The 25,495-nt window shown below is 36.8% G+C and overlaps 1 protein-coding gene across 11 annotated transcripts in view; it reads left to right on the forward strand.

The window, feature by feature from the left end:
* The window catches only part of ITGB6 (integrin subunit beta 6), a 56,995-nt gene that overhangs the window by 22,197 nt on the left and 9,303 nt on the right, over positions 1-25,495 (forward strand). For 7 of the 11 annotated variants that reach the window (XR_013954004.1, XM_080601214.1, XM_080601212.1 and 4 more), the window contains 13 exons: positions 589-653; positions 1,108-1,184; positions 1,923-2,002; positions 4,291-4,495; positions 5,424-5,670; positions 6,472-6,637; positions 7,187-7,348; positions 8,073-8,168; positions 12,778-12,867; positions 18,096-18,230; positions 18,444-18,861; positions 19,802-20,024; positions 22,599-22,696. Coding sequence is in view for 10 of the 11 variants with exons in the window: in XM_080601214.1 (XP_080457340.1) it covers positions 1,124-1,184; positions 1,923-2,002; positions 4,291-4,495; positions 5,424-5,670; positions 6,472-6,637; positions 7,187-7,348; positions 8,073-8,168; positions 12,778-12,867; positions 18,096-18,230; positions 18,444-18,861; positions 19,802-20,024; positions 22,599-22,696 (1,981 nt within the window). In the remaining variant the exon portion in view is untranslated. Of the gene's footprint in view, positions 1-588; positions 654-864; positions 1,004-1,107; positions 1,185-1,922; positions 2,003-4,290; positions 4,496-5,383; positions 5,671-6,471; positions 6,638-7,186; positions 7,349-8,072; positions 8,169-12,777; positions 12,868-18,095; positions 18,231-18,443; positions 18,862-19,801; positions 20,025-22,598; positions 22,697-25,495 lie in introns of those variants that run through there. The other 4 variants (XM_080601216.1, XM_080601221.1, XM_080601219.1 and 1 more) reach the window with 4 other exon arrangements.

A 25,495-nucleotide genomic window follows, 5' to 3' on the forward strand; every position in this document is an offset into this window, starting at 1 on the left:
GGTGAGAGCAGCCTAGGTTTTTTTACAAGCTAGCTTCCCAGCTTCAGTAGGATTCTGACTGTGGAAAAACAGGATATATTTTTTTAGGGTAGACCAGCAACACAACTGATGAAATTTTAATTTTATGCTGCAGTGTGTAGTCAGTTGCAAACTCTTAAGATAAGAGAGGACTTGTCCTGAACAAATTATTTTCAAAACAAACAATAGCGAAGCATAAAAGATGAGATGAAATCGAGACATAAGAAATTTTATTTCCTTTAATAATGCAATAATGCTGTAAGAAGGGCATATTTTGCCTTCATTCCAAGGGGTGGGGGGGAGCAAAAACTTATGTTGTTGTATCCGTGCTCTACTGCCATAGAATATTTAGCCACTTACTACACAGAATTGAAGCTGAAGTGATTTTTTTTCAAGTCAGTTGCAAAACTGGGAATACATTTATTCCTTCCTCTACATATTAAAAATTCCACAGTTGCAGCATTTCCTTTCCAGTTTGCAATGTTAATAAAATAAATGTACTCTGTATCTTGAATTACCAAAGCCAGGTCCTCAATTATAACAATTGATTGCTTTTTGTTTTTTTCGCAGTTGCCTTTACAAGTTTCCCTCCACACCAGGGAATCTGAAAAAATGGGATTTTTACATCTCTCCAGGTATATTCACTTAGCAATCGTACGACCTGTCTGCCTAACACACTCTCTCAGGGAACAATTAAAGGAGTTATTTTAGAAGAGCATTTTAGAGTTCCTGTATATGCCAAAAACGCTCACTTGGATGGCTTGCTCTAGGACCCAGAGTGACTGCAATTGACAGAAGTCTTCACCTGAATGAATTTTCCTTCTGATTGTATACCTTATAAGGAGTACAGGAAAACAAGGAAGTGATAACCATGTTCAGGTTACTTTTATGCAAAGCTTGCCGTCTTTACCTGCTCAGGTAGCTGTTGTTTTTATTTTCATTCATGTTCTGCCCTGATAGGTTTGAAGATTCCTCGCAGTCCAGTGTAGGTGACTTCTTAAAACGTACACTTTGGGAATGTATGGATTTTATGATGTTCTGTCTTTCCACAGACGATAAATAATACGTTAATATTTTTTTGTCACACAGCCAGCACTGAAAACGAATGGGGATTGAATTGCTTTGCCTCTTTTTCTTATTTCTGCAAAGAAGTAACAATGTTCAAGGTAAGACTCCGGGGCAGTGGGATCCATTTCTAAACCATTTTTGCTTTGTCTCTTGCTTTAAGTTGACACTAAATAGCTTTCTGTCTTCTGTATTTAATCACTCCTTTCTCTTTGACGACTGGTGGGTTTTTTTGACATACCGCTGTAGGGCAACCCTGTGAATTCATCCAAGATTTATGTGGTCATTACATAGCAGAACATGTAAAAGAGACAGGCATTTGAGCAATTGTGGTTATACTAATCAATGTCTGAACTGAGAAACTTAATACTGCATATGTGACTGAATGTTTCACCAGTACTTACACAATAAATTAAAATCACATCATGTATCTACAGATGTTGGTGAAGCAATTTTAAGTATATACAGTGAACATACATAATATTGTGGTTTTAGTATCTCTGGTTATGTTGGCAATGTCGTACATGACCTATACCAGAAACAAATATAAAGTTTTATCAAGTGCCCTCGATCAAACAAGTAGCGTGTTCTCAGTGAATGCACATCTATAACGCATGCAAAAGTAAGTATGTTAATTGTCAGTAATTGTATTGTTTCTCCAGAGAGTTAATATTCTACCAATAGAAACATCTCTATGAAATAACGTTATCAGTAATCCTAAATATGGCTAAATGTGTGCATTTTTCACTTCCCACATTCTCTAACTAGCCAGATTCATCATAAAGCGAATGATTAAGCACATTATTAACAGTCTTTTGTCTTCTTTGATTTAAATTTAGGGACCTGTTCTCAGGAAAGTGCAGTGACTTGTGAAGATTGTGTGCTTTCCGGACCACACTGCGCTTGGTGTTTCCAAGAGGTAGATGATACAAAAAATTTCAAAGTAAAACTTGAAATGTTTGTAGTAGCTCTGAGTGATGAAGTATTGACTTAATTGGGTTAGCCTGTGGTTTTGTAATGCATGCAGTGCTTAGTGAAGCCTTTCTGAGGATCAAAAGTGGAATTCAAATATAGACTTTAAGCCGTATTATTCTTTTTTTTTTTTTTAAACTAAAGGCAGAAATAAACTTAAAGGCAGAAATAAAAGTGCTTTTAGAGGGGCTCAGGTCATCAGCCCCAGGGCTGACTCACCCAGAGCACTAAGGATGAAGCATCAAGTGCCAGACCAGACTGCATGTTACATTATATCATCATATACCAATTCAGACAGTATAAACAGAAAGTACTTCAGTCAGTCAGTTTGCACATTCAAATGATCAATCTTATTATCAAAATTAGTGTTTGCAAAATAGTTAACTATCACAATTAAAAACTTGCCAGAAATAGTAGAGTGATAAAATCAGTACTTTTAATGGTAGTTTCTGATTTACACTTTTGTTGCTATTGCTAAGCAGCAAAATGATATATAGGATGGTACTAATGTGCTGCTGCATGAAGTATCTGACAAAGATCAAAAAGTACCTTCTTTTTAAAGAAGTTTGCTAAAAATAATTTAGCAATTTGCATATAATGTTACCATGGGGGGAAAAGTAATAATTAAAAAAATATATTTTTTTTTCAGCAGTTTTTGTTTGTACTTAACATCCAAAACAGGTTTTACTTGAAATGAAATTTGATCACATGATTTCAACTATTGTCACATATTTTTTTTTAAAAAAATCTCTACAGGATAAAAACATGTCATCTAGCTATATTTGAAATATTAGTTTGCTTCTGTATGCATGTTCTAAAAAGCCAGAAATTCTAAGTGTGTAACTACCAGAGATGATATTCTCCCTGCAAAATTTTTGGAATCTTACATGATCTCTATGTGTGCTGTAATCAAGAAGCAATTGGTGAGAGTCTTCTCCAGGCAAAGACGTCAGACTTGGTCTGAAGCACAATAAACAGCTGCTCCCACCAGGTGTCTCAGTGTTGCTTCCACAAAAATACACAAGATCTTTGACAGTCTTCATCCATGCAGGATGAAATTTTGGTTGGAAAGGAGAGGCCAAGTTCTATTTTTAATAAGTTTAAAGTAAAATTGTTTTGCTGTGGATAGGGAGTTTCTCAGTTACTGAATTCAGAGAGTATTTGTGGTGTAATGGCTGAACCCAAGATTGCTTGCCCAAACCTGGGAGAAAAGAATGGTCCCATGCTATGGGCCTGTGACCATCAACCAGGTATTGCCAGTTCTGCCAGGCATTTCCCAGGTTTTGACCAAAAAGAGTGGTTTCCAGTTCAGGAGGCAGCTGACTGATTCTGCAGATCTAAATTCTAGACATAACTCTAGGAAATGCTAATAAGGCACAGAAGCCTGTTTGTAAAACTGACCATTAACTTCACTACTACATGGGGATAATACCCACCTTGCAGCAGTGTTGTGGAGAAGAATGCATAACAAGTGCTTTGAAATGAGGAAAAAAAATAAACTGCAAGATATCCAAGTGATATTGATAGGCTTGTGGTTCCCTCCGTGGGGGAGAAGGTCAAGGAGGGCGCTGAGCCAAATGTGAGCAGACAAACGTGAGCACAGTGGGAGCCCAACGAGTGCTGGAGAGCAAGGGGAGCTGTGGTGCTTGCTGGGCACCAGTCAGGGTAATGCGGACATTCCACCTGCTTCAGTGAATGAGTAAAATGAGTGTTGAGGAGAAAGAGTAGGTCAGAAGGAAACAAAGTGATCAGTGAACTCTAGGCACCCCACCTCCAGTTTCTCAGAAAATGTGTAGGAGTTTATTATTTGCTTTAGTGTTATTAAATATTCCACCAGCAGTTCAAACACTGTTTAGGAATTTGTGGCATAGTCCTGTAAGTGATTTCCTTAGGAAAAAAAAAGCTCACAGGGGCTTTGTGTTCCCATTCCCAGTGCTGAGAGAAGCCAAATGTAAGTGGCACAATTCCCATTCCCCAACAATAGAGCAGTTTCTTCCAGGACACCAGACTGGTGTAAGTTACATTAATTATACACCTGTGCGACATGACCCATGAAGGGCAAATTTAGCTTTCTATGCCACCTAGTTCTCTTTCTGCACTAGTCTGCACTTATTGTATAACTTGCACCTTTTGTTTCTGGTTCCCCTGCATTGGATTGACCTTTTGTCAGCCAGGTGCTGGTGGCCAGTCAGTAAATACATTTAACTCATCCATTCCTTTTCCTGTTTGCTTTAGAATTACACCGACTCAGCTGGAATTCATGGGAGGTGTGATACCCCAGAAAACCTTTTATCAAAAGGATGCCAGTTGAATTTCATTGAATTTCCCATTTCAGAAGTGGAAATTCACAGAAACAAGCCACTAACTATATCGACCCAGAAGAACAATTCTGATGTCACGCAGATTTCTCCTCAAAAATTAACTCTCAAACTGCGACCAGGTAAATCACTCAGTTCGTAAATACAGGATTTATTTTTTTCTGCTGATGTGATATACCGAGATACTGTGATATACTCAGACTGAATGGTGTAAAAAAAATCTTGATAAAATACAAAATACCTGTGTTGAGTCCAAAATTATCTGTCATTTGACTCATCAAATGAAATCTATGTTCGGTTCAAAATCCTTCAGAAGTGCTGGGTATATCATAAAAGTAAGGATTTAATTTTTAGTTCATCTATTCTCTGTCAATTAAGGTGGCTTTGAGAGAATGGAAAGCCCCATACCTCTCCAGCCCTGTTTTTGTTGCCTCTCCCTCTGCAGGTCTGGCAAATAGCATATATGCAGTATAAAAATCTTGCCTTGAGGATTTACAAGGTACTAGCGACATTTATGGAAGTACTCCAGACCTACTCTGGGGTCCGTGATGTGAATTTTTCATGGAGAAAATTTGGTATAAAGAAACATAAGAAACATCCAGTTAGGTCATACTATGCGACTAAGATTGCATGTTGCAATTGTGTTGCAATTGAGAATAAAACCTGGTGTACGCTCTGTTTTTCTTTGGTTTTCTAACATACATGGCGTATTCCATAAGTGTTACCTTCAGTTTTAATTAGCTTCCTATCTGAATTTTTCTGCATACTGCTCAAAAGATGTTCTTATATTTTATATAATAGCAATCAGTTGTAGTCCATGGCTACGGCCTTACTAAAGAACAGTTTAGAAAAAACACTAGAACAGCTTTAATTTTTCGGACAGTCAATTTGAGATTTTTGTTGCCAGGGAATTATTTTCTTAATTGTACTGATGATTTCAAAAACTGAATGATTTTCAGTATATGTGTAAGTTTATGAACTAACTGACCTTGTTCTTAACTTCTACCTAGAAGTACTAAGATGTATCCCATTTTCCCATGACCTTCACAGGACATGAAGAAACAATACAGATCAAGGTTCGCCAAAGTGAAGATTATCCAATTGATCTCTATTACCTCATGGATCTATCAGCTTCCATGGATGATGATTTGAATACAATAAAAGAGTTAGGCTCAACTCTTTCCAAAGAAATGTCAAAGCTGACAAGCAACTTCAGGCTGGGTTTTGGATCTTTTGTTGAAAAACCAGTTTCACCATTTATCAAAACTACAGCTGAAGAAATAAACAACCCTTGCAGGTAGGCAGGGAAAGTACCTGCATCTGTTTGCATGCCAACATTAAGTCATAATATTAATCTTGAGGGTAAAATCCAATTTAACAGCCTCACTGGAATCTCTTCTCCATTCTAGGAGTAACTGAGTCAGTTTGGGAAACAAGATTTGATTCTTTTAGTTTCACACTCTGAAACTGTTGTGTCTTATGTTATTTAAAGAGAGGAATTTGGATAAGCAAATAATAATTGATTAGCAAATAGGTATTCTACATATATATATATATAAAAGATTTTTATGACACTGCTATCCTAAACGGATTCACACTAATACCCAACACAGAATAGCAGTTTCATTCATTTACCTGTCAACGTTGTTTTCCTGTTTTTGTGTGTGTCTTTTTCCTTGAGGCCTAGCAGTATCCTCTAAACCTGTGCTCCAGTCCTTTCTACAAGGAGGAGAAGATGGCTCTCCAGCCTTCGCTGCTCTGCAGTCTGAAGCAGGAATGGAGAAGCCTGATGGTATTTTCTAAATGTCATTAAGGGACTACAGATCCAAAGTGCTTCTGAGTATGAAAACAAAATGTGGCAAAGAGCACAGGCTAAATTACTCTGCTTTAAGTGGCATTTCCTATGCTTTATGCAGGCTTGCGTGCAACCCAACTGAGTGTATCTGTGCTCTGTGATTCTCTTATGCTTTTCACTGGACTTATCTCAGACACAGAAGAGAGATGCATAACCAAAAACTAATCCAGACAGGCCTGCAAAGTAGCCATTGTAGTGATTTTCTCTCTGCGTCATCCATAAACTGTCTCATTTCTTATGCAGAAGTGTACCATATGAGTGCTTACCCACCTTTGGATACAAACATGTTTTGCCACTAACAAATGATGCTGAAAGATTCAATGAAATTGTGAAAGGACAAAAAATCTCTGCTAATATAGATACTCCAGAGGGAGGATTTGATGCAATTATGCAGGCAGCTGTTTGCAAGGTAATTGAAAACTGTAGGTATGATATCAGTTATTCTGTATGTTTCCACTTCCACTACTGTGTGTGTGGTTATATATCAAATAAGCAGATCATTATTTTTCAAGATTTTTTAATGCAGTCCAAGAGCCTCATTAGGTTTGTGTGAAAATACTTTTGGCTGTATCACGTTAAACATGCATATTGCAATATTTTAGTGTTTCTTTTTAATTGCCAGGGATAATTATTAGGTCTGTGTTCTTGATTGTTTTTTCTTTAAATATTTTTGATTAACTATGTTTAGAGTAGTAAGCAGATTGAATTGAACATGGCCAGCACATTTTAGTAAACAAGAGAATGGGAATATGAAATGTTAGCCAAACAATAGAATGAACACCAACATCTCTTTCAAGATAATGAGACTCGGTCTTACAAGAGATGAAGTGACGTTTTTGATTTACCTTTTAAGATGTTTCTCTTCATTTGTTTTGAGATGTCATTCTCTAAATCTTTTGATGCTTTTCTATTTGTGAGTATAATACAGCCTGCTAAACTAATGTTTTTTTAATGGCAGGAAAAAATTGGATGGAGGAATGATTCTCTGCATTTGCTGGTGTTTGTGAGTGATGCCGATTCCCACTTCGGGATGGACAGTAAGCTGGCAGGGATTGTTATTCCTAATGATGGAAACTGTCATTTGGACCACAACAATGAATATTCCATGTCAACTGTTCTGGTAATTTGCTATGAACTTTGTATAACTCTTACATTCTGTAAAAATTAAAGATAAATTTAAATAAGCAAATTTGAAAGCTAGTGAAAGTATACCTTTACCACTGAAGTTTGTAAAAGTTGTGGAATCCAGACATTTGCCATTATCTATTTTATTAGTAGTTGCAAATTTTTGTAAAAAGAGAACAATTTGTTTGTATGGAATTATGATAGATTATAACTGTGAAAGAAAAAAAGCATATATCTTATTCCTGATAACCTGGAAAACATGTGGGACAGGACTGACTAGTATTTCCTCATACAGGGAATTTTGTCATACTCATTAATCTTGTTCCCTGTAAGGGTGTGAATTCAAGAGTTCAGAAAGCTTTAGGACACTGTTCATGTGGGAAAATTTCCCAGCTTAAGATGCAGTGACCAAAACTAGTACAAATTCCAGTTTCCTTTGGCACAGTGTTGTTATTCAGACTGTATCACAGATGCTACTGAACCCAGTGTCCCAGTGTGGAGGTCAACACTGTTCTTTTCTCAAAGGAACTTTCTTAAAATCAAGGCAAGGAAATTACATACACTTCTGTTTTGTATACATCTACTGCCCAACTATAGTTTATTTTATGCTGATAATATAGTATTAATTATGTTCAGTTGACCGTGTTTTATGGGAGATAATTAGCAACTGGACATACGCGAAAAATGCATTGATGTGGCTCTCTTCTGTTTGTTTTCAGGAGTATCCCACAATTGGACAATTAATTGACAAACTTGTGCAAAACAATGTTTTATTAATTTTTGCAGTAACAAATGAACAAGTTCACATATATGAGGTGAGGAAACTAAAATGTTCAGTTCTTTAGTATTTGCTTTAAGGTTCACTGTTTTTCATAGCTAATATAATAATTTCAGTATTAAGGATCCAATTCTGCAAGGTATTTATGTAATAAAAATATCTAGGAAATTACATATCAGAGGCATAGAAAGGCTCTTTTACTTGGAAAATGCTTCTTCACATACTGATTTTGAAGTTCTTATGTAACTTTCAAATTGGATTTCAAGCTGAATCACACTGCAATTTTTAAGTCGATAGACAAGGACTGTCAAACTAAGCATTTCTAAACTATTCAGTGTAATCAGTATGATCAACCTTTCGTATTTTGTGAGGCTAGGTAAGGACAGTTGAGCCTGTTAATCCTTTTATAAAACAAGAAAGCGAGCATCTTCATGTTCAACTCTGAGATAATTCTTTTTTTCAGCTGACCTGAGAGTTTTATTTATTTTTCTTTCAATACACACCAGTACTGTTTTCTGTTTCTATTTTCCTATTTTCTGTCCTCTCTGTGGCCCAGAGAAGGCCCTCAGTGCTTCTGTGACTGGTTCCAGTTGTGGAGGTGTCTTGAATAAGGATAATACTCCAGGTGTTGGACAAAAGTTATAAGAGTGAGATCTTTCACAAACTGATTCTCAGATTATAACCTTAGCAATGGAGGAAGCACTCTTCATCTTGGAGCATTTTTAAAAAATATATTGAATTCTGAGCTGAAGAGTGAAAATTCAAATCAATAATAGTAGGAGGCAATCACTTTCAAATTTAGTGGGATTCTACAATCATAGTGTAGCATAGTTAAAATTTGTGCATTAAGAAACTTTTACTAAATCTTATTGTTCAACCATTTCTTAAAAGGGGCCCAATTTATGACAAGTGAAATATTTACACTAATTTCAATAGGCACTGAACAACTAAGGGCTGTTCTAGAAAGTAGTTTGGAAGTATCTTTGATTTACAGAGCCTTATTTTGTCCAAAGAAACTTTTCTTTTACTGATGGCATTATATTTTCCCTTGAAAATTGCTGGTGGTCACCCTCAGAGTTGGCCAACAGTGTTCTTATCAGGGGGTTTCTATTTCAGTATCCCTCTGTCAGTGTTATTCCAGTATCTGTTATCAAGTGGCACCCTTTGTTCACTGGGAACACTAAACAAAGATTTATACCTTACAAAAAAAAAATGCAAGTCATTGTTAAAGCAACTGTAGAAATTTTTGTTCTTGTTACTTTCTTAGAAAAGAAAAAAGCTACTAGCTATCTCCTATCTTGTAGGGCATATAGGAATCCCATTGAATATATTCTATCTGCTACTTTCATCTTTTCAGTACTGCTTTCTGTCACTTAATTGGATTTCTGTAGTTGGTATGCTCTGCTTTCTATTCTGTAGATGTAAAAAATCTGACAAAGCAAATACAAAAATCGAGTCTCGCAGTGCCATTTTTTTTAAAAAAAAGCATACTTTCAAGGGTGTATGTAGGACATGCAAACGGGACTCTAGTGTCATGTTTTCATCTGCATGATTCAAATTTATAAATGTAAACATGCAGTCATCTGTGTTTAAGAGTGCAAAAAGAATAAAGCAAGGCAATAAGATTTATTCTTGTGTTAAGGCCAGTGTTCATATGGCCTGGAAGAGCTGGGAGAGGAGACTAAACTGGCACTTGGGTGTCACCATTAAACCCCTCTGTTTTGTTTTTTTTTGTTGTTTTGGTTTGGTTTTTTTGAAGCCTCAGTGATGGAGATTCTGCAGTTTCCCATATTCTCCCGTATTAAAAAAACCCTCCCAAGCTTAATTATCGTTTGAGGTAGAAAACTTCTCCCCAGATACTTTATCTAAAATCTACTTGAACTCAGCATCTAATTATATCAGACCCAAAATTGACTGCTCTTATTTATAATTCAGTTATTGGGGACAAATGTGCATTAAAACGACTGTGAGGACTTAGAAAGCATCTTTTTAAATAGACTTGACAGATTCCAGTAGTCTTAAGTGCAGTGTTCAGACTGGCAAATATATATTTTATATTTCTAGCCCTGTGTAATCTCCAACAGTTTAGCCCAAAATAATTTGGTCATTTAATATTCTCAATCCTCTTCAACTGAATTTTCAGTTTATACACTTAAATGTGTACATATTACCTAACACAAAAATATTATGGATTGCATGAGCACAAAATATATATCCCTGTAATACAGCTGGTTTTAGTTTTGATCCTCCCATACGACATACAGCTACTTCCCTTAAAAGAGGGGGAAGTTTTAGGTCTGATGCTCTCCCTGTCAAGTTTGTCGTGATTTGCCTGATCACAAGAACTTTAAAAGCAGTCATGTGGAAACATTTGTAAAGCCACTCAAAATTAAATGCAAGAGAGTGGAGGAAGGTCCTTATGCTGAGCCCTGATCATTTGAGATTTTATTTATGAGAAAAGATTTTAAAAACAAAATGTATATTCCTTTAAAATATATTCACATCTAATGTTTCATATCATTAGTTTCAACTGAGTCTTACCAAAGAAGCAAGGAATATACTTATTTTTTTTAAACTATTCACTTAGAAAGTGTCTGTGAATATTGCAATTACAGTGATATTTTGATGAACTGTAAATCCTATTTTGGTACAAAAGAAAACACTAGTCTTCAAGGTTTCATCAAGTAATTATTATTATTGATATTATTTGTTTTCAAGCAGAATTCTTTAAAAATTATTCAAACTAGTTGAGCGAAAAGGTTATCTCTTTAATCCTAAAAAAGAGCACTGCTTAAAAAAGCAGAAATTACTCTTTTTTGAAAAAATATTTATTTTTATATCACAGAAGAATACAGCTTGAAAATTGACTTATTTCAGATTGTATTTCAGTGCTGAAAATTGAATTAAAAATATTAGTCTCCAAACTTATTCAGAATTTCAAATTTTTTTTTTAATAAATTTGGTATGATACTTTATGCTGAAAATCCTTCTGTCATTTACACTGCTAAAAGTTAAACATAGCCCTACTGAACTAAAACATATAATTCTCAAATTGCATTAACATGAATGAGAGAATCTCTAGAAAAAGGCAGGTCATCTTTTGATGAATATTTGCTTGAAGACTAAATTCAATGGCATCCTCTGGATAGTTTTGTGGTGGTAGCACTCCAAAAGCATCAGTATGTCTCATCCTGTTAATGGTTATTAGAAATTGTGCTAAAAAGTAGGGTTTAACCAATGAGCTGGAGGTTCACACTTAGACTGGGAATGCACCATCATCTTTGTATTAGCATGCAGTGAATTTTTCTTCAAAGAGGAGATGAAGTCTTCAGAACGGGATATCCCCGCTGTTTGGTTTGCATGCCACAGATTAAAGGATGCTAGACTTTAAATTCCAAGTCTATTGTCTTTTTTTATAATTGGCTCTTGGAAGGTCCACATTTACAAAATGGAGACTTTCAGTATTCTCAGAATACTTGAGAGAGCACTACTCACAAGAGGAGGCAGGAATGCAAAGTCACCAGCTGTAACATAAAATGTAGTTAATCCCACTGATTCACAATAGCACTTGAGAAATCTAACGAATGATAAGTATTCCATACATAATGTATAAAGTAATCACAGTGCTTTTGGAGATTGAAGTATAGGGCGATATAAGAGTATCAAATTATCCGTGTTTATTAATAGTTATCTGGAATTTTTTAAATTAACAGCATTGATATTATGATAAATTACAGATGAAAACGAATGCTACAATGTGTGCTTTTAACTATGACCATCTACTATTCTCAAAAGGCATAGGTACAAACAAGTGAAATTCACGTAGTTAACAATCAGGCAAGATAAATTTTAATCAAGCATATTTAAAGTCTATCTGCTAGATGTCATTTTAGTGTCACAATACTATTTAATGAAAAAAAAAAGAAAAAGAAAACTTACCACTGAAATAAATTCTTAAATTGGCACTATATTATTAACATAAAGTCAACATACAACATAAATATCAACATAAAGTCATAGCCCCTGATCACTGGAAAATGTGTGGGGTGTTACAGCAATCAGAAACCAGCAGCAGTTTTTTAAGGGCCTTTGTTTGAAGTTCTTGTAACCCTTAGTTGAAACTTCTTAACTTTTGTGTGTTCACTAACAAGATTCCAAGATTCTCAGTTGCTTGCAAGGACAAAAAAAGTGACTGCTGTCATTGAATGTAGGGTTCAAGACTCAAATGTTACAGCAACAGTTGAGCAGCTGAATCTCTTTTTTTGTTTATTTTTTGTTTTTGTTTTTAAAGAAAATCACAATGGTTGAAAGAACCATTCTATCAACAGTTGAGAATTGAAAATTTAGAATTTTTCATTCTAAATCTTAAAAAATTTAGCTAGAAAATACTACAGCATCAAACTTCCAAGCACACTTAGCAGTTCCTGTCCCACTAATTGTCAGTGAAACTAGCACTTATCAATAGGATTTTTACTAATATTGCAAGTGTGTTATTGAGTCAGCAAGAGTCCTTGAAAATGTGACTATTATTTATTTCAGTTGCCTCCAAAGTATTTCATTCTTTTTCAGATGATAGCTCCTTGTCACCTACCTTATCATCTAGTCTTTATTTATGTTTAATTTTTTTCATTTTTTCATGTTTTCAGAACTATGCAAAGCTTATTCCTGGAGCTACTGTTGGACGACTGCAGAAGGATTCTGGAAATATTCTTCAGTTGATAATTGCTGCATATCAGGTAAGGTGTTTATAATGTGTTTTCTTCCTGCATGTCTGTATTTTCACAGTCAGATTGCAATTTGGTAAATACAAGCGTCTTTGATTTTTTTTTTTTTTTGATTTTTTTTTTCTGCACTGATTATAAGAACATAATTTTTTGTGCTTAGTTGTTGACCTTTCCTGTAAAGATTTTGTAAAGATTTCCTGTGAAGATTTTGTTCACCCTGAGGACTAAGTGAGCATAGAAACAGTAGTTTTACTTGTAAAACTTTAACTCGTTACACTCTATTGAAATGCTTAGTTAACCAAATTAAATTTTGACTTTCTAATCTACAGAGTGAATGCTTTGGCAACGTTCACTCTGTAGATTAGAAAGTCAAAATTACCATTTATTAATTGTTGTTAAAAATCGGGATTTAGAGCCACAACAGTAAGACACCAGTCATGCAATTCACTATTAACTTCTGATAACTGTTAGCTATCAAACTGTCACCAGGCAAAGAAAATGGGACACGATCTGTAACTAGCACTTGCTTTTGCTATGCAGTGCACTACAGAGAGTGACTGAGAGGTGGTAGCAGGTACCATGGCATAGGCAGTATTGTAGCAGTGCTTTGCTGAAAAGCTTTTTTTATAGGTTTATTCTGGATTCTGCATGCTTAGTTAGGTTTATTTCCAAAGTACGTTGAATCTCCATTAACCAGTGATATCACATTCACTTAAGGTTGAGTGTTCTGTTACTTAGAACTATATCCATATAGTTCATGGTTTTCCAAACAGAATTCCCATAAATTTCTGTCACTCCTTACTTGTGCTGGAATGCTAAACTCACATTAGTATGTCTTCTGTCTTGCCTTTCTCATAGTCCTCTATTTCATGCTTACTCTAAAGCCTTCTTTAATATAGGAATTCAGGTCTTCCAGTTCGATACTTCTGCAGTGACACAGTTCTCTTCCTATCAGTAACTGTCACTGGAGTGTAGATCCAATAGTTCTGCAGGAATATGTGGGAGAAGAAAGCACTAGTCTGTGATCAGTGCTGTTTTCTGCGTTAGCAATTTGATGCTGCCCCTGTGAGGCTGTTCTGAGGTTTTTAAAAAGCAGAACATAGGAGACAAGAGAAGACTTGAATGTGTTTGTTTGTTTAGATAATACCAAGAAAGACTGTAAAGATGACAGGAACATAAACATAGGGCTGCTCTTCAGAGTTGCATTTGTATAATGCATCCTGGCTGCCTGGCTCTCTTCTTTCAGAGGAATATTTTTTAGACAGTTTTACAGGTTTTTACACAGATATATACATTTACTTGTATGACGATATGCCACAGATCTCTCTCTTCACTCTCACCCTCCTTTTCATTAAAAACCTGCTCTAACAGTTAGCTGTAATGAAAAATAACTCATTGCAAAAGAACGTTTTCCGTTTCTTTCCCTGTTGAGTTTTCTTTTCTTTTTTTCCTTTCTTTAAAAAAAATTGTTTGTTTGTTTGTTTTTCTGTCTGATGTTCCTCCTCTGATCTGCAGCATAAGACCATCATTATTATGCCCCCAAATTATTTTGGTACTGATGACAGAAAAGCAAAGCAAACCAAATTCTTTTAAGTTTTTTAAGAGCAGTAAAATTGCTTGGTTATGATTTTAAAATGAAATATAAAATACCAGAAGACTCTCTATCACGTGTAAAATTAGATAAGTGAAGAACTTTAAAGTTGATCTTGGAAGTCTATTAATTGTAACAAGTATGAGGGGAAACTTTTGCACAAGTAAAGTTACCTCTAAACATCTAGTAGCACCAGAATTTCACTTCCGGAGTCTAACCTGTCATTAGTCACATCTGCCTCCTATCAGGATTTCTTCAGGGTGATACTCTAACTTATAGACAGAGGTTACTACATTTAATAGCTGAAATACTTTTTTTTTTTTTTTTTTTTTTGGCCAGTGAGTAATGGAAAAATGTAAATAATTGTCCCAGTGTTGTGTCCTGGAGACTTTGTTGTAACGTTGTGTTAAGTGCAGAACAGTGCTTCCTCTAATTGTATTTTTATGGTCTCTTCTGTCTTGCTAGAAGCTGGGAAGATATATATCTATATATAGATATAGATATGAGGCAAGATAGATATCTATCTTGCCTCTTTCCCTTAGCGTCTGCTCATGTATGCTATGTTTTTTTTTCTACTTCCCCGTTTGAACCTAATGATATTTTCTGTCTCCAACACCTCCTGCAGCAAAAAGGAGTTCAGTTGCTCTCTCCCAAGTTTAGCCAAGCTGTGGGCAGGGTCTGGAGGAGGTTATGAGCTTGATGCTTGGTCCTCTCCAGTCATGGCAGGAAGGCAGCTGCAGGAGCTGTGCTCTTACCTACAGGTCGTAGCTCATCCTGTCCTAGAGCAGGTACTGGACCATCCACCAGAGTTGCTCATAGGTTCTTGAAGTCCCATATAGGTTTCAAAGTGTACAAACTGTACAAGTAGCAACAAGTCACACTTTCAAAAATTCCCAGAGCCCATTTTATTGCACTTAACCTTAAAGGTTAACAACATTATTGCTTCATGATTGAAAGTTTTCCAGGCAGGAAACACTGAAAAACACTTTATTTGACATAAGTGAAGACATCTGAATTTTTGGAGTGGGAAACGGGAAATGAGGGTAGACCTATGGTTAAAAATTACATGTGGAACAGAAAATCTAATTCCAATTTTGTCACAGACCTTTTATGATACTCCTAGAAGTGTAATTTGATTCCCTGTGTTTCTGTTCCTTTAACTGCAAAAAAGGAATAAGTAACTATTTGCCCCAGAAGAGTAGTGTTAGGCTAAATCTTTTAACAGTTTTAAAGTGCTTTAGAGTCTTTGCTGTACAAGCACAAGGTTTGTTAATATCATTTACCATGCGTTGCTATCTAAAAGCTTCAGAGAGGAAGTAAGCAAGTTAAGAAAGTCTGAGCTGTCAAAATATTTGTTACAAGGAGTTCTCGTGTTCTTTCCAAGTATGATTCATTTTCTTTTGAAAGCGTATTTCTGCCTGCCAGACATTAAATTCTGTATAGCTTTGTATTGCAGAATCATAGTCTATCTTGCATTGTGGCACATACCAGGCCTTTTGATTGAAGTTATTCCAGGATTTTAAAATTTTAGAAAAATTTCATTCCACAATCACCCTGCTCCCTCATTCCCCCCACTGCTTTGCTCCCTTTTAACTTACAGGATAATAACACAAAGGAGTAATATGTTAAAACAGGACAGGTAACACAAGGGAACAAGTTTGAAACACTGCTTTCTCTATTGATTAATTCAGAAAAATTTTTGAACTGCAAATATTTCTTTGTGAATGGCTCAAAGCTCACTAAACTGCTTGCTATTTGTCCCTAGGCAGTGGCCAGGCAGCTTAGGAGATTTAAACCACCATTAGAAGTCTCCACAGATATAGATCTAAGAAACTGGAGTTTATCACAGTTCATGCATTCATTTTCAGTGGATTAAGGTGTGTGTTTGGACGTCTCACAACAGCTAAGGGAAGCATGTTCATATTGACCCGGTACAAACAACACAATTCAATGTATTACGAATTTGTGTTCAGCAGCATTGAATTTTCTCTCCTAGCTGCGCTCTATTTGAACTTCATAGTTTTGCAGCTGACAGAAGAGGGACTATTTGGTGATACATCCTATAATGTTAACGCATACCAACTTTCACAGTTTTATCTTGAGGCTCGCCATATTTGGTCATTTTTTGAGAGTCCAGCTATTGCAAACAAATCATTTTCTAAGAATCTCTGCATTGTTTCAATAGCAACATAAGCACCGTACTCCAAGACAAATGTGAGGGGAAAATTGGACACATCCACACAACATGAATAACCTGATGCCCAGTGCACAGTTTTACTGCTCTGGATGCATGCTGGAAAGAGCATTGGGTGTTATGTGAGTAGGTCTTGTATGACAGGTGTTGCTATCCTTTATTAAAGTGCTATGGTTTACTGACAAGGTTTTCCAAATAAAAAGGAATTTAAAAATAAAAACAAACAAACCAAAAATCCAGCCATGACTCTAAGACGAACTTCCAGAGAATCTAGGATGTTTGGAAAGGACAGGGAGTTGTTTTCTATGCAGGTCTGTAACTACTCTACTTTTAGTTTTGGGTAGTGTCATTGTTTTCACCCCACCAGACCTTTACTCCAGTGAATCATCCTGATGCCTTTACTAGAGTGACTCACTGAGGTAAGGTCAGCAAGATCCTCACTCTCTGATTGAAGTACAGTGGGTATTTTGTAAGGCAATTAAACTTGCAAGAGCAGAAAGCCAAGTGTTTTGCTCTGTAATTGCTTAGGTGCTTTTGAAAAATTTCCATTTACTGGATCGACAGTCTGATGAAGTCATAGGGAATTTCCCCATGGTCTGCTCTAGGCTTTGGTTAAGGCTAAGTTGTATAACCAAAGTTGCTATAAAAATACTTTAAAGAGTTAAATATTAAAAAAAACAACTGGGTATGAGAGCATTCAGGAAGTAAAATGAAGAGCCTTTTTCACTTAAGAAATGAAAGTTTGATTTAACAAATTGATTTAAGAAATGAGAGCGTTGTTGAATACATCTTGAAACAGCACCAACAGCTCATGAAGCAAGAATTTCCATCGGGAGAAGAAAGGAACTGAGTGAGCCGCCCGGCTGTGTGAGCTAATCGTGGAGATAGACTCTGGCTCTTGCTCTGGAAACATTGGGTGAAGTCATGGAGGCCCTGCATTAAGGCAAAACTGAGCTTGGAGCCTGCCCTGCTGGAAGGGAGATTGTAAGGTTTGATTCTAATAGCAGAGATAAACAGGGACCAATATTGGCATAGGCTGGCTAATCAAGAAAAGCTCAGCGCTAGCAAAGCAATCAGAAACACAAATCCATTCCTCGGTAAGACCAGAGCTAAAGAAAAGCCTGCATCAGTCAACAGAGCACTTAGTAATGAAAGATGATTTAATAAAACATTGAATTTGTTCTTCTACAAGAGCAGGAAATAAGCACCATGATACCGGATATTAAACTGATACCACCATTGCTTTTAACTGAAAGCCAGCTCTGTCGGCACTTTCTTTGTTTCGGTTGCTCTCCATTTTTCTTGCAATAAAGAAGTATGTAAATAAAGCGCCAAAACCATGAATTTACTCCCATGTAGGTTGGGATAAGTTACAAGCCATGTTACACAGATGTGGAACATTAGCAGCATTTGGCAATGTTATCACTTCATTCATCACACTCCTTTTCCTTTAAGGAGCTGAGGTCTGAAGTAGAGCTGGAGGTCTTTGGAGACACAGAAGGACTCAATCTCTCTTTCACTGCAATCTGTAACAATGGGACCTTTTTTCCACATCAGAGGAAGTGCTCTCATGTGAAAGTGGGAGACACGGTAAGTAAGGAACAGATTCTTAAAAGATACTAATTCCTGAGAATTTAGAACACTTTTTTTTTTTTTAATTTATAAAATAAACTTCCTCCAAGCAAGTTACAAAAAACAGGCAGTATCTAAGACACTCTCGTTCTGTGTTATTCATGTATCTCCAGAATATCCTGCAGACCTAGGTATGCTGCAGGTCTGATCAGACACCATTTTCTCTTCCAGGTCTCTTTCAACGTGAACATAAGTCTATCAGCTTGTGAAAAAAATAGAAGGCACATTGTGATAAAACCTGTGGGTCTCAGTGATACACTGGAAATTGAAATCCAACCCCAATGCAGCTGTAACTGTCAGGCCGATGCTGAGATGAACAGCTCAAAATGTAGCAAGGGGAAAGGCTATTTTGAGTGTGGAGTGTGCATCTGCAACCCTGGGTACATGGGTCCACACTGCGAGTGTGATGAGAACTCCCTCAGCACAGGTTCTTGCAAGGGCTCTGTGGAGCAGAGCTCCTGCAGTGGGAGAGGTAACTGCTATTGTGGGCAGTGCGTTTGCCACCCATCAATGTATGGAAAAGTGTATGGGCCGCACTGTGAATGCGATGACTTCTCATGTGTGAGACACAGAGGACTTCAGTGTGGAGGTATGTTCCCTTTGAGCTATTTCTAGTGTCTGTGGTTTAGAGCACTACTGTCCCACTCTTACTTATGAGCTTGTGAATCTCTATTCATTATATATTCAATTATAATCAGTTCTGTATAAAGTGCTATAATGTAGTATTTCTGAATGATCTTTAGATTTGAAACAATAAATATTTTTTTTACCCTATTTTCAATTTTAAAATGAGACACTTAGCTACTCCATAGCTAGTATAAATTGTCATAGCTTTCTTGGACCATACCAGCTTCCATCACACTGGGTCAGACTTCTAACGGTTGCAAACAGTTGTAGCTCAGAAGAAATTTATTGACATATGTTGATATTAAGCAGTGTACAATTTCACCCTGACATAATTATTAAAGTATAGCCATCTTAACCATTTTGGGGCTAATTCTGATTTTTTTTTTATTTATTGTAATTGCAACCAAGTAATCTAAATGACTTCAACTATTCTTGGTTATGTGAGTATGATACAACCAGAATTTGAGGATTTGTATTCATATCTTTTTCCTGGGCTATACCATTATCAGTCAGAAGTGATTCTACTGAAACAATAGGAATAGTGTTAAACTGGCAGGAACAAGCAACGAGATTGTGTTGAATAGACAGCCTGGATTTATGCTGCTATAAATGAAAGAAGATTTACCCATTAAGTTGAGCGCTGTTGGGAGATAAGTATCTATGTGGAAGACTCCAATGAAGAGAACAGAGTTGCACTGGCTTATGGCCAAAGCTTAAAAAAAAAAAAAAAAAAAAAAATCCTCTGGCTTAAAACTAAAAATGCTAGAGGAGGAAGAAAGAGGTTTAAGAGTGAGAAGAGTTGGAGTGGTGAAAATATCTGTTATTAAGGAGAATTATTTTAAAGGTCATCATTCCGATTCATACTGAGAGACTGTTCTGAAGTATAATATATGTTTTCCCAGGCAATGGTGACTGTGACTGTGGGGAATGCGTGTGCCACAGTGGATGGACCGGTGAATACTGTAATTGCACAACTGACACTGGCTCCTGCATTTCTGAGGATGGGACACTGTGCAGTGGGAGAGGCGAATGCATCTGTGGGGTGTGTGCTTGCACACATCCAGGGGCTTCAGGCCAAACATGTGAAAAATGCCCTCTGTGTGGTGACCCTTGCAGCTCTAGACGGTAATGTGCTGGGTTTGTGTCTCTGATTTTGGTATCATCGCGATATTTCCTATACTGCCTCAGCAATGTGCTTACTGCCACAACCATAAATTGGATTTACAGGCCAGAACCCAAGAACTTCTTTCCCCTTCGAGAGTGGTAGTCATAAATCATACATCAACCATTTATTATCAGTTTATCTTGTATAAAAAAAAAAAAAGTTAAGGGAAACAATTTAATCACCTTCATGCAGCACAAGTAAAACATACTTTCACTGCCATCTCTGGCTGTACTAATAATCAGAACGGTGGCTTTATCTGATAACATCAGACAAATACAGATGAATCTCCTTGCAGTCCAAAATACAGAATGAAACCATTCCAGCATAGCAACTATAGCAAAAATGAGGACTCACAGGGAAGAAACTCAGAAAAGTTTGGAATTTGCATTACAGTTCTCATATGTATGAACTAATAAGGTCATGCTGTCTGCTCACACTTTACACATGTGCAAATTTACAGTCCAAATTCAGTTAATCTTGGTTGAATTACAGAGGCCCAACCATGATAAAACTAGGTCATAGTCTGGGGATAAAATCAGTGGGTAGCTGTATGTCATGTGTAAGTTGATGATAAATTGATTGTAAATAGTGAAGTGTCTTCTGTTTACCGAGCATACAAAATTTATGTAGCTTTTCTTCTGCGATGCATGGTGTAGGCTGTGGTGCATGATAAGAAAAGGAATGAAAAAATGTGTGACTTAAAGTTGACCACTCTAAATACACACGTTTGTACTTGCATTTGGTGAGCTATTCCAGGGCTAAAGTCAGCCTAAAATGAGTGAACTTTAGTGGAAATTTAAAGTAGAGGTTGAAATAGGCTACACAGAATGTGTTACTAATGACACTTTTTGCCTGCTGAGTACTGAGTCAGAGTAAGCTGCGTTATTGTTTCATCACTAAGTCGCATCTACTTACTCGGAGTTGAGGCCCATTCCTCCTCCACACCAGCTCTCCACCACTATTTTCACGCCTGTCTTTCCAGTCTACACTATATCTGAGATGAGAATCTTCTCTATGGCATGCATTGTAATTATCATTTGTGTTAGTGCTGAATTTGACCTATAAAAGCAAGCCAAACAGTTTGTTCAAAGCTCACGCGCACAGGCCTCAGTTTATAGAAACTTCTGCATGCAGCTGCTCTAAACATCAAGTACAATGCTGCTGCTTTGCTCTGCCCAATTTGGCGGAGAATAAGAGTATAAAGTTACATGATGGGCATTACACTAGCCTATTTAAACATGCATATGCTATGCAGTGTTAGATCTTTTGTCTCGGTTGCAGTCACTTCCCTTGCTGAGACGCAGGGCAGGGGCAGCCAGAAGAGTGGCACTTGACGTACCGGGGTAGCGTAACCGAGAGCACTAGAAGGTCAGGTCAGAGGGGACTGAGATGAATGGTTCAGCAGCTGAGAAAAAGAGAGTGGTAGTATGAGAAACATGGCAAATATGACAAAAACACCAACAACACTGAATTTGCCCCTGTGAGATAGGGGCTATCCCATTACCCACTCGCTTTTACTATTCATCATCTCCAGAGTGAGTGAGTGTTAAGGTCATCTCCATCCAGTGAAGATAATCTCAGTAGCCTCAGCATATTCTCATGGATATATATAACTCAGTGCAACAGGAGATGGCCAGGTGTTCTTGGGTCATTTTGTTGCTGTTACTCTCTTTTCTTTTCTTTAAGCTATCAGTTCTTCAGGGTAGTTCTTAAAGTCTCAGCTCCTGAATCTGACTGAAGCTAATCATGAAGAACCAGCAAGATACCTTTTTCATCGAGATTTTCTTATATGACTTCTGTTTATTTTATTTTATTTTTTTCATGAATGAACTCTGTGTTTATTAAAATCCTCTTTGAATTTCTGGGAAGATTTTTAGAGACTTTTAAAGGAATTGGTTTAAACTCTGTGGTTTTAATAATATTTTAGTCGTTGCACCATTAAATAAAGTAAATAATTTGAAATTCTTTTACAATAAATTGCATTAGTATAATTAGCATCTAAATAATTCCTGAGACAAGTAAACACATTCGAGAGACATCTGTTGAGATGCCTGAATTGTGTTTTAATACATTATTGAATCAACTTTCAACAAAGGAAGACTTAGAACAGGTGCCCCAGTTTGATCTCTCTGAAGTCGATTTCAAATATTCTTCATCTGATAGGCATTCCTTTGGCTGGTATTTAGTGTAAGCTTACTTCAGAATATTTATTCATGAAAATGAATGTTATGTCTGAGTAACCCCATGTCTTTGATAGCCCCACATGAATAATGTTGCCTGGGGTTCTGTCTGATAGCTAATAAGCTGGGAGAGAAGGAGGACAAGAGGGAGCTTATCCACAATACCTTTATTCAGGTAGGGTTCTTTTTTTTTTTTTTGTGGCAATCCCTATCATATTTCTGAGAACTACTGTATCCATAGCACAAGACCTTTTGTTTAGCCTCTTTTTAAAATGCAGATGCATACATACTTGCTTTTATATTGGTGCTGTGTGACAGACAGAGATTGATGAGCTGCTGAATTGTTTTCTGCAGGAGCTGTGTGGAATGTCATTTGGCTTCTGATGACAAGTCGCAGGGAGAATGCAGTGAAAAATGCAAATCAGTTGATGCAACTGTCAGCACTGCAGAGGGTTTGTATACTCAATTTCTCTTTTGTGTATGTGTGATTAGTGATAGCTTCCACTTTTGGTAATTTTATCTTTGAAAGTAGCCTTGTTTTTCTGCTGTGGAATTATATTAGGGCCCATAAGGCAATCACTCTCTATCTATTGTCATTCTGCGTAAGTAGGAAATGTAGATCAGGGCTGATATTACCCCTCCAATTAACTCACTGGATCATGCCTACTTTATAAGCAGTTTATGTAAGAAAGGACAGAATTTAATAAATACCAGTCACTGAAAATCAGTTGCTGATGAAAGCCCCTGAGGTTGTCACGCCTGTACTGTCAGTTCCAGTGGGGCTTCTTTTGCCAATCAAATTCAAAACCCGACTCCAATCCTTATGCAGATGGTTGATTACATTTGGCAACTAGACACAGTCCTTTAACCTATGGCAAAGACGTTCTGCTGCTTGTCAGGTTTTATTGAGACATTTCTGGTATCCTAAAGGCTAAGCACATCTTTCAGTTGACCACAGTAATTCAAAGTTGCGCTCCATCAATGAGAGTTCCTGAAATAGGAATTGACCTTGAATGAAATATTACCCTCAGTAAGAAACATAACTAAATGGAATTGTGCATTGAAGCATTTTTCACTCCTGTAGAGGAAGGTCCTTGCCTGTACGGTAGGTAGGCTCTTTATTCTAAATGCAACTAACCAAATCCTATGGCAAAAAGCAATTCCTAGGTGAGGTAGGACACAGGTGTGTTAGACCCATATCATAAATGTAACGTAAGCATTAAATCTGATAAACGTGATAACTAGGATAGAAACACAGAATGTTGTATGCATAAATAAGGATTGAATCTGCTAAACTGTTGGAAGTCCATCTGCATACATGCAAAAATTTCACGGATACATATCTTTTCTACAAAGCTCCAACTTTTGTTTTTGATAACATCACTCGATAATATAGAGCTTGAAAGTTGCAAATATTTCCCTGTCATGGAAAGCTAATTCAAATGTTGTATTTTTATTACATTATTATTTTACTATGCCTTTCAAGATGTCAGTATTTATTTATAAATAAGAAAATGTCTTGACATGTTTCAAAACGTGTAAGAGCTTTTATTGTACCTATGTAGTTAGCAAAGTTTTCAGGTTGATATCACCATATAGCAGATGTTTGCAGGTAGGAATATATGAGGCATTCTGCTTTCAGATATAAGGAATACTAATCAATAACAGGAACAGTCACTCGTGGTTCAGTTCACACACACACATGAAAAAGGAATATGAGAATGACAGTAGCATGTTCTGTTCCTGTATATCTTCTTTTTCAAGCCCTGTGTTTTCCCGATCAAGGATGTCAGCTACTTCTTTAGGTTTAAAATTTACTTACAGCAGCTATAGCTATAGCAACTGCTGTATTGAAGGCTGGATAGTTGTTCCTGTCCTAACCCCTCAAAATAAAAATAAAAATAAAAAAAGAAGCCGATGCAAATTGTTTCATCTTAATTTACTTGTGTAACAGTACAAATGATTAGTTTTGGCATCAAGGTAGCCTCATTAAGATGTCTGGGATGGGGGACTTGAAAAAAAAAATAAATATCTAAAATAAAAACCATATGCCCCAAACAAAAGGATTTTGAAAGTAGTATAACTAGAGCACCACACAGTATTTGACAGATTTTTAATGTGATTTCACATGGTAGCATAATGCTTCATTCTGTTTTAAACTTAAGTTTCTTTAATTTGTCATGGCATTTTGAAAACTAGAAATATCTCTAGGCTAGAATGAATATTAGCACTTTAAAAGTTTACTTTCTCTTTTGCATGCATATGTTGCAACACGGTGGCTAGAACTGGGGAGCCATAAAAAAGCATACGCTTTACATTTTTCTGTTTCCTGGGAATGCCTGTTTTAGACTCTAGGCAGTGCCTTTCGCCTGCTCTGTGGCAGTTCATCTGTTCTGTGGGTTTCTCTTCCTGCTTTCCCGCAGCGAGGTCACTCGCACCGCTGTGCTGCAGGAAGCCTCTGGGCCTGGAGATCGAGTAGGGCACGTGATGACACAGCGGCTTTGGAGGTGCTGATGTGCTCACATTTTCTGAGCTGGGGCTCATCTCAATGGCAGGCATCTCTTGACTATTTACTTTAATCTGTTTTGAATATTTATGCAAAAAGGAGGCTAACCACTCCTTTGCGTGATGAGTCTAAGAGGAGCTGCTGTTGCTCTACCTGCTACCCAGGGGAAATCGCAATTCCTAAAAAGTGACTCATGCCACCACCCTGGCCACAGAGCACCAGGCTGCTCGTGCCACAAGGCCAGCAGGGACAGTTATACTTTCCTAGGAGAAAATGAGTTTTTTCCCACCCCACAGTATTGACACCACACAAATTCACTGTGCAACAACAAAGAGAATGCTGGAGCCTGAAAAAAAAAAAAAATCTCAGTCAGTGCTGCTCTGTGATTCTGTCTCAAAGTGAAGTGAAACTGCCCCCCAAAACAACGATTCTGTTGAGTAAAAGACAAACAAGAAAGGGCATAATGACATTTAAATTTCCAGACAGATTTTTGTTGATTCTTTTATCTAATTGTCTGTTAAGACACAGGTAGTCTTTCATACTTCTAGATACCATCTTGCCACTGTTACCCAATTCTTCTTCCTGTGTGACTCCAGTGATGTCAAATCAAATCGAAATTAATGGAATTAGGCTGCAAGCACAAGATGGAAAGGTTTTACGTTTCACTACAAAACACAGAAAATGACATAGGTGTAAATTACAGAAATTTACCTACCTAGGTGAATTTTTGCACCTATGAAATGAA

This window comes from Anser brachyrhynchus (genome assembly GCF_964034855.1).
Source record: "Anser brachyrhynchus genome assembly, chromosome: 7".
In the NCBI taxonomy this organism is placed as follows: domain Eukaryota; kingdom Metazoa; phylum Chordata; class Aves; order Anseriformes; family Anatidae; genus Anser; species Anser brachyrhynchus.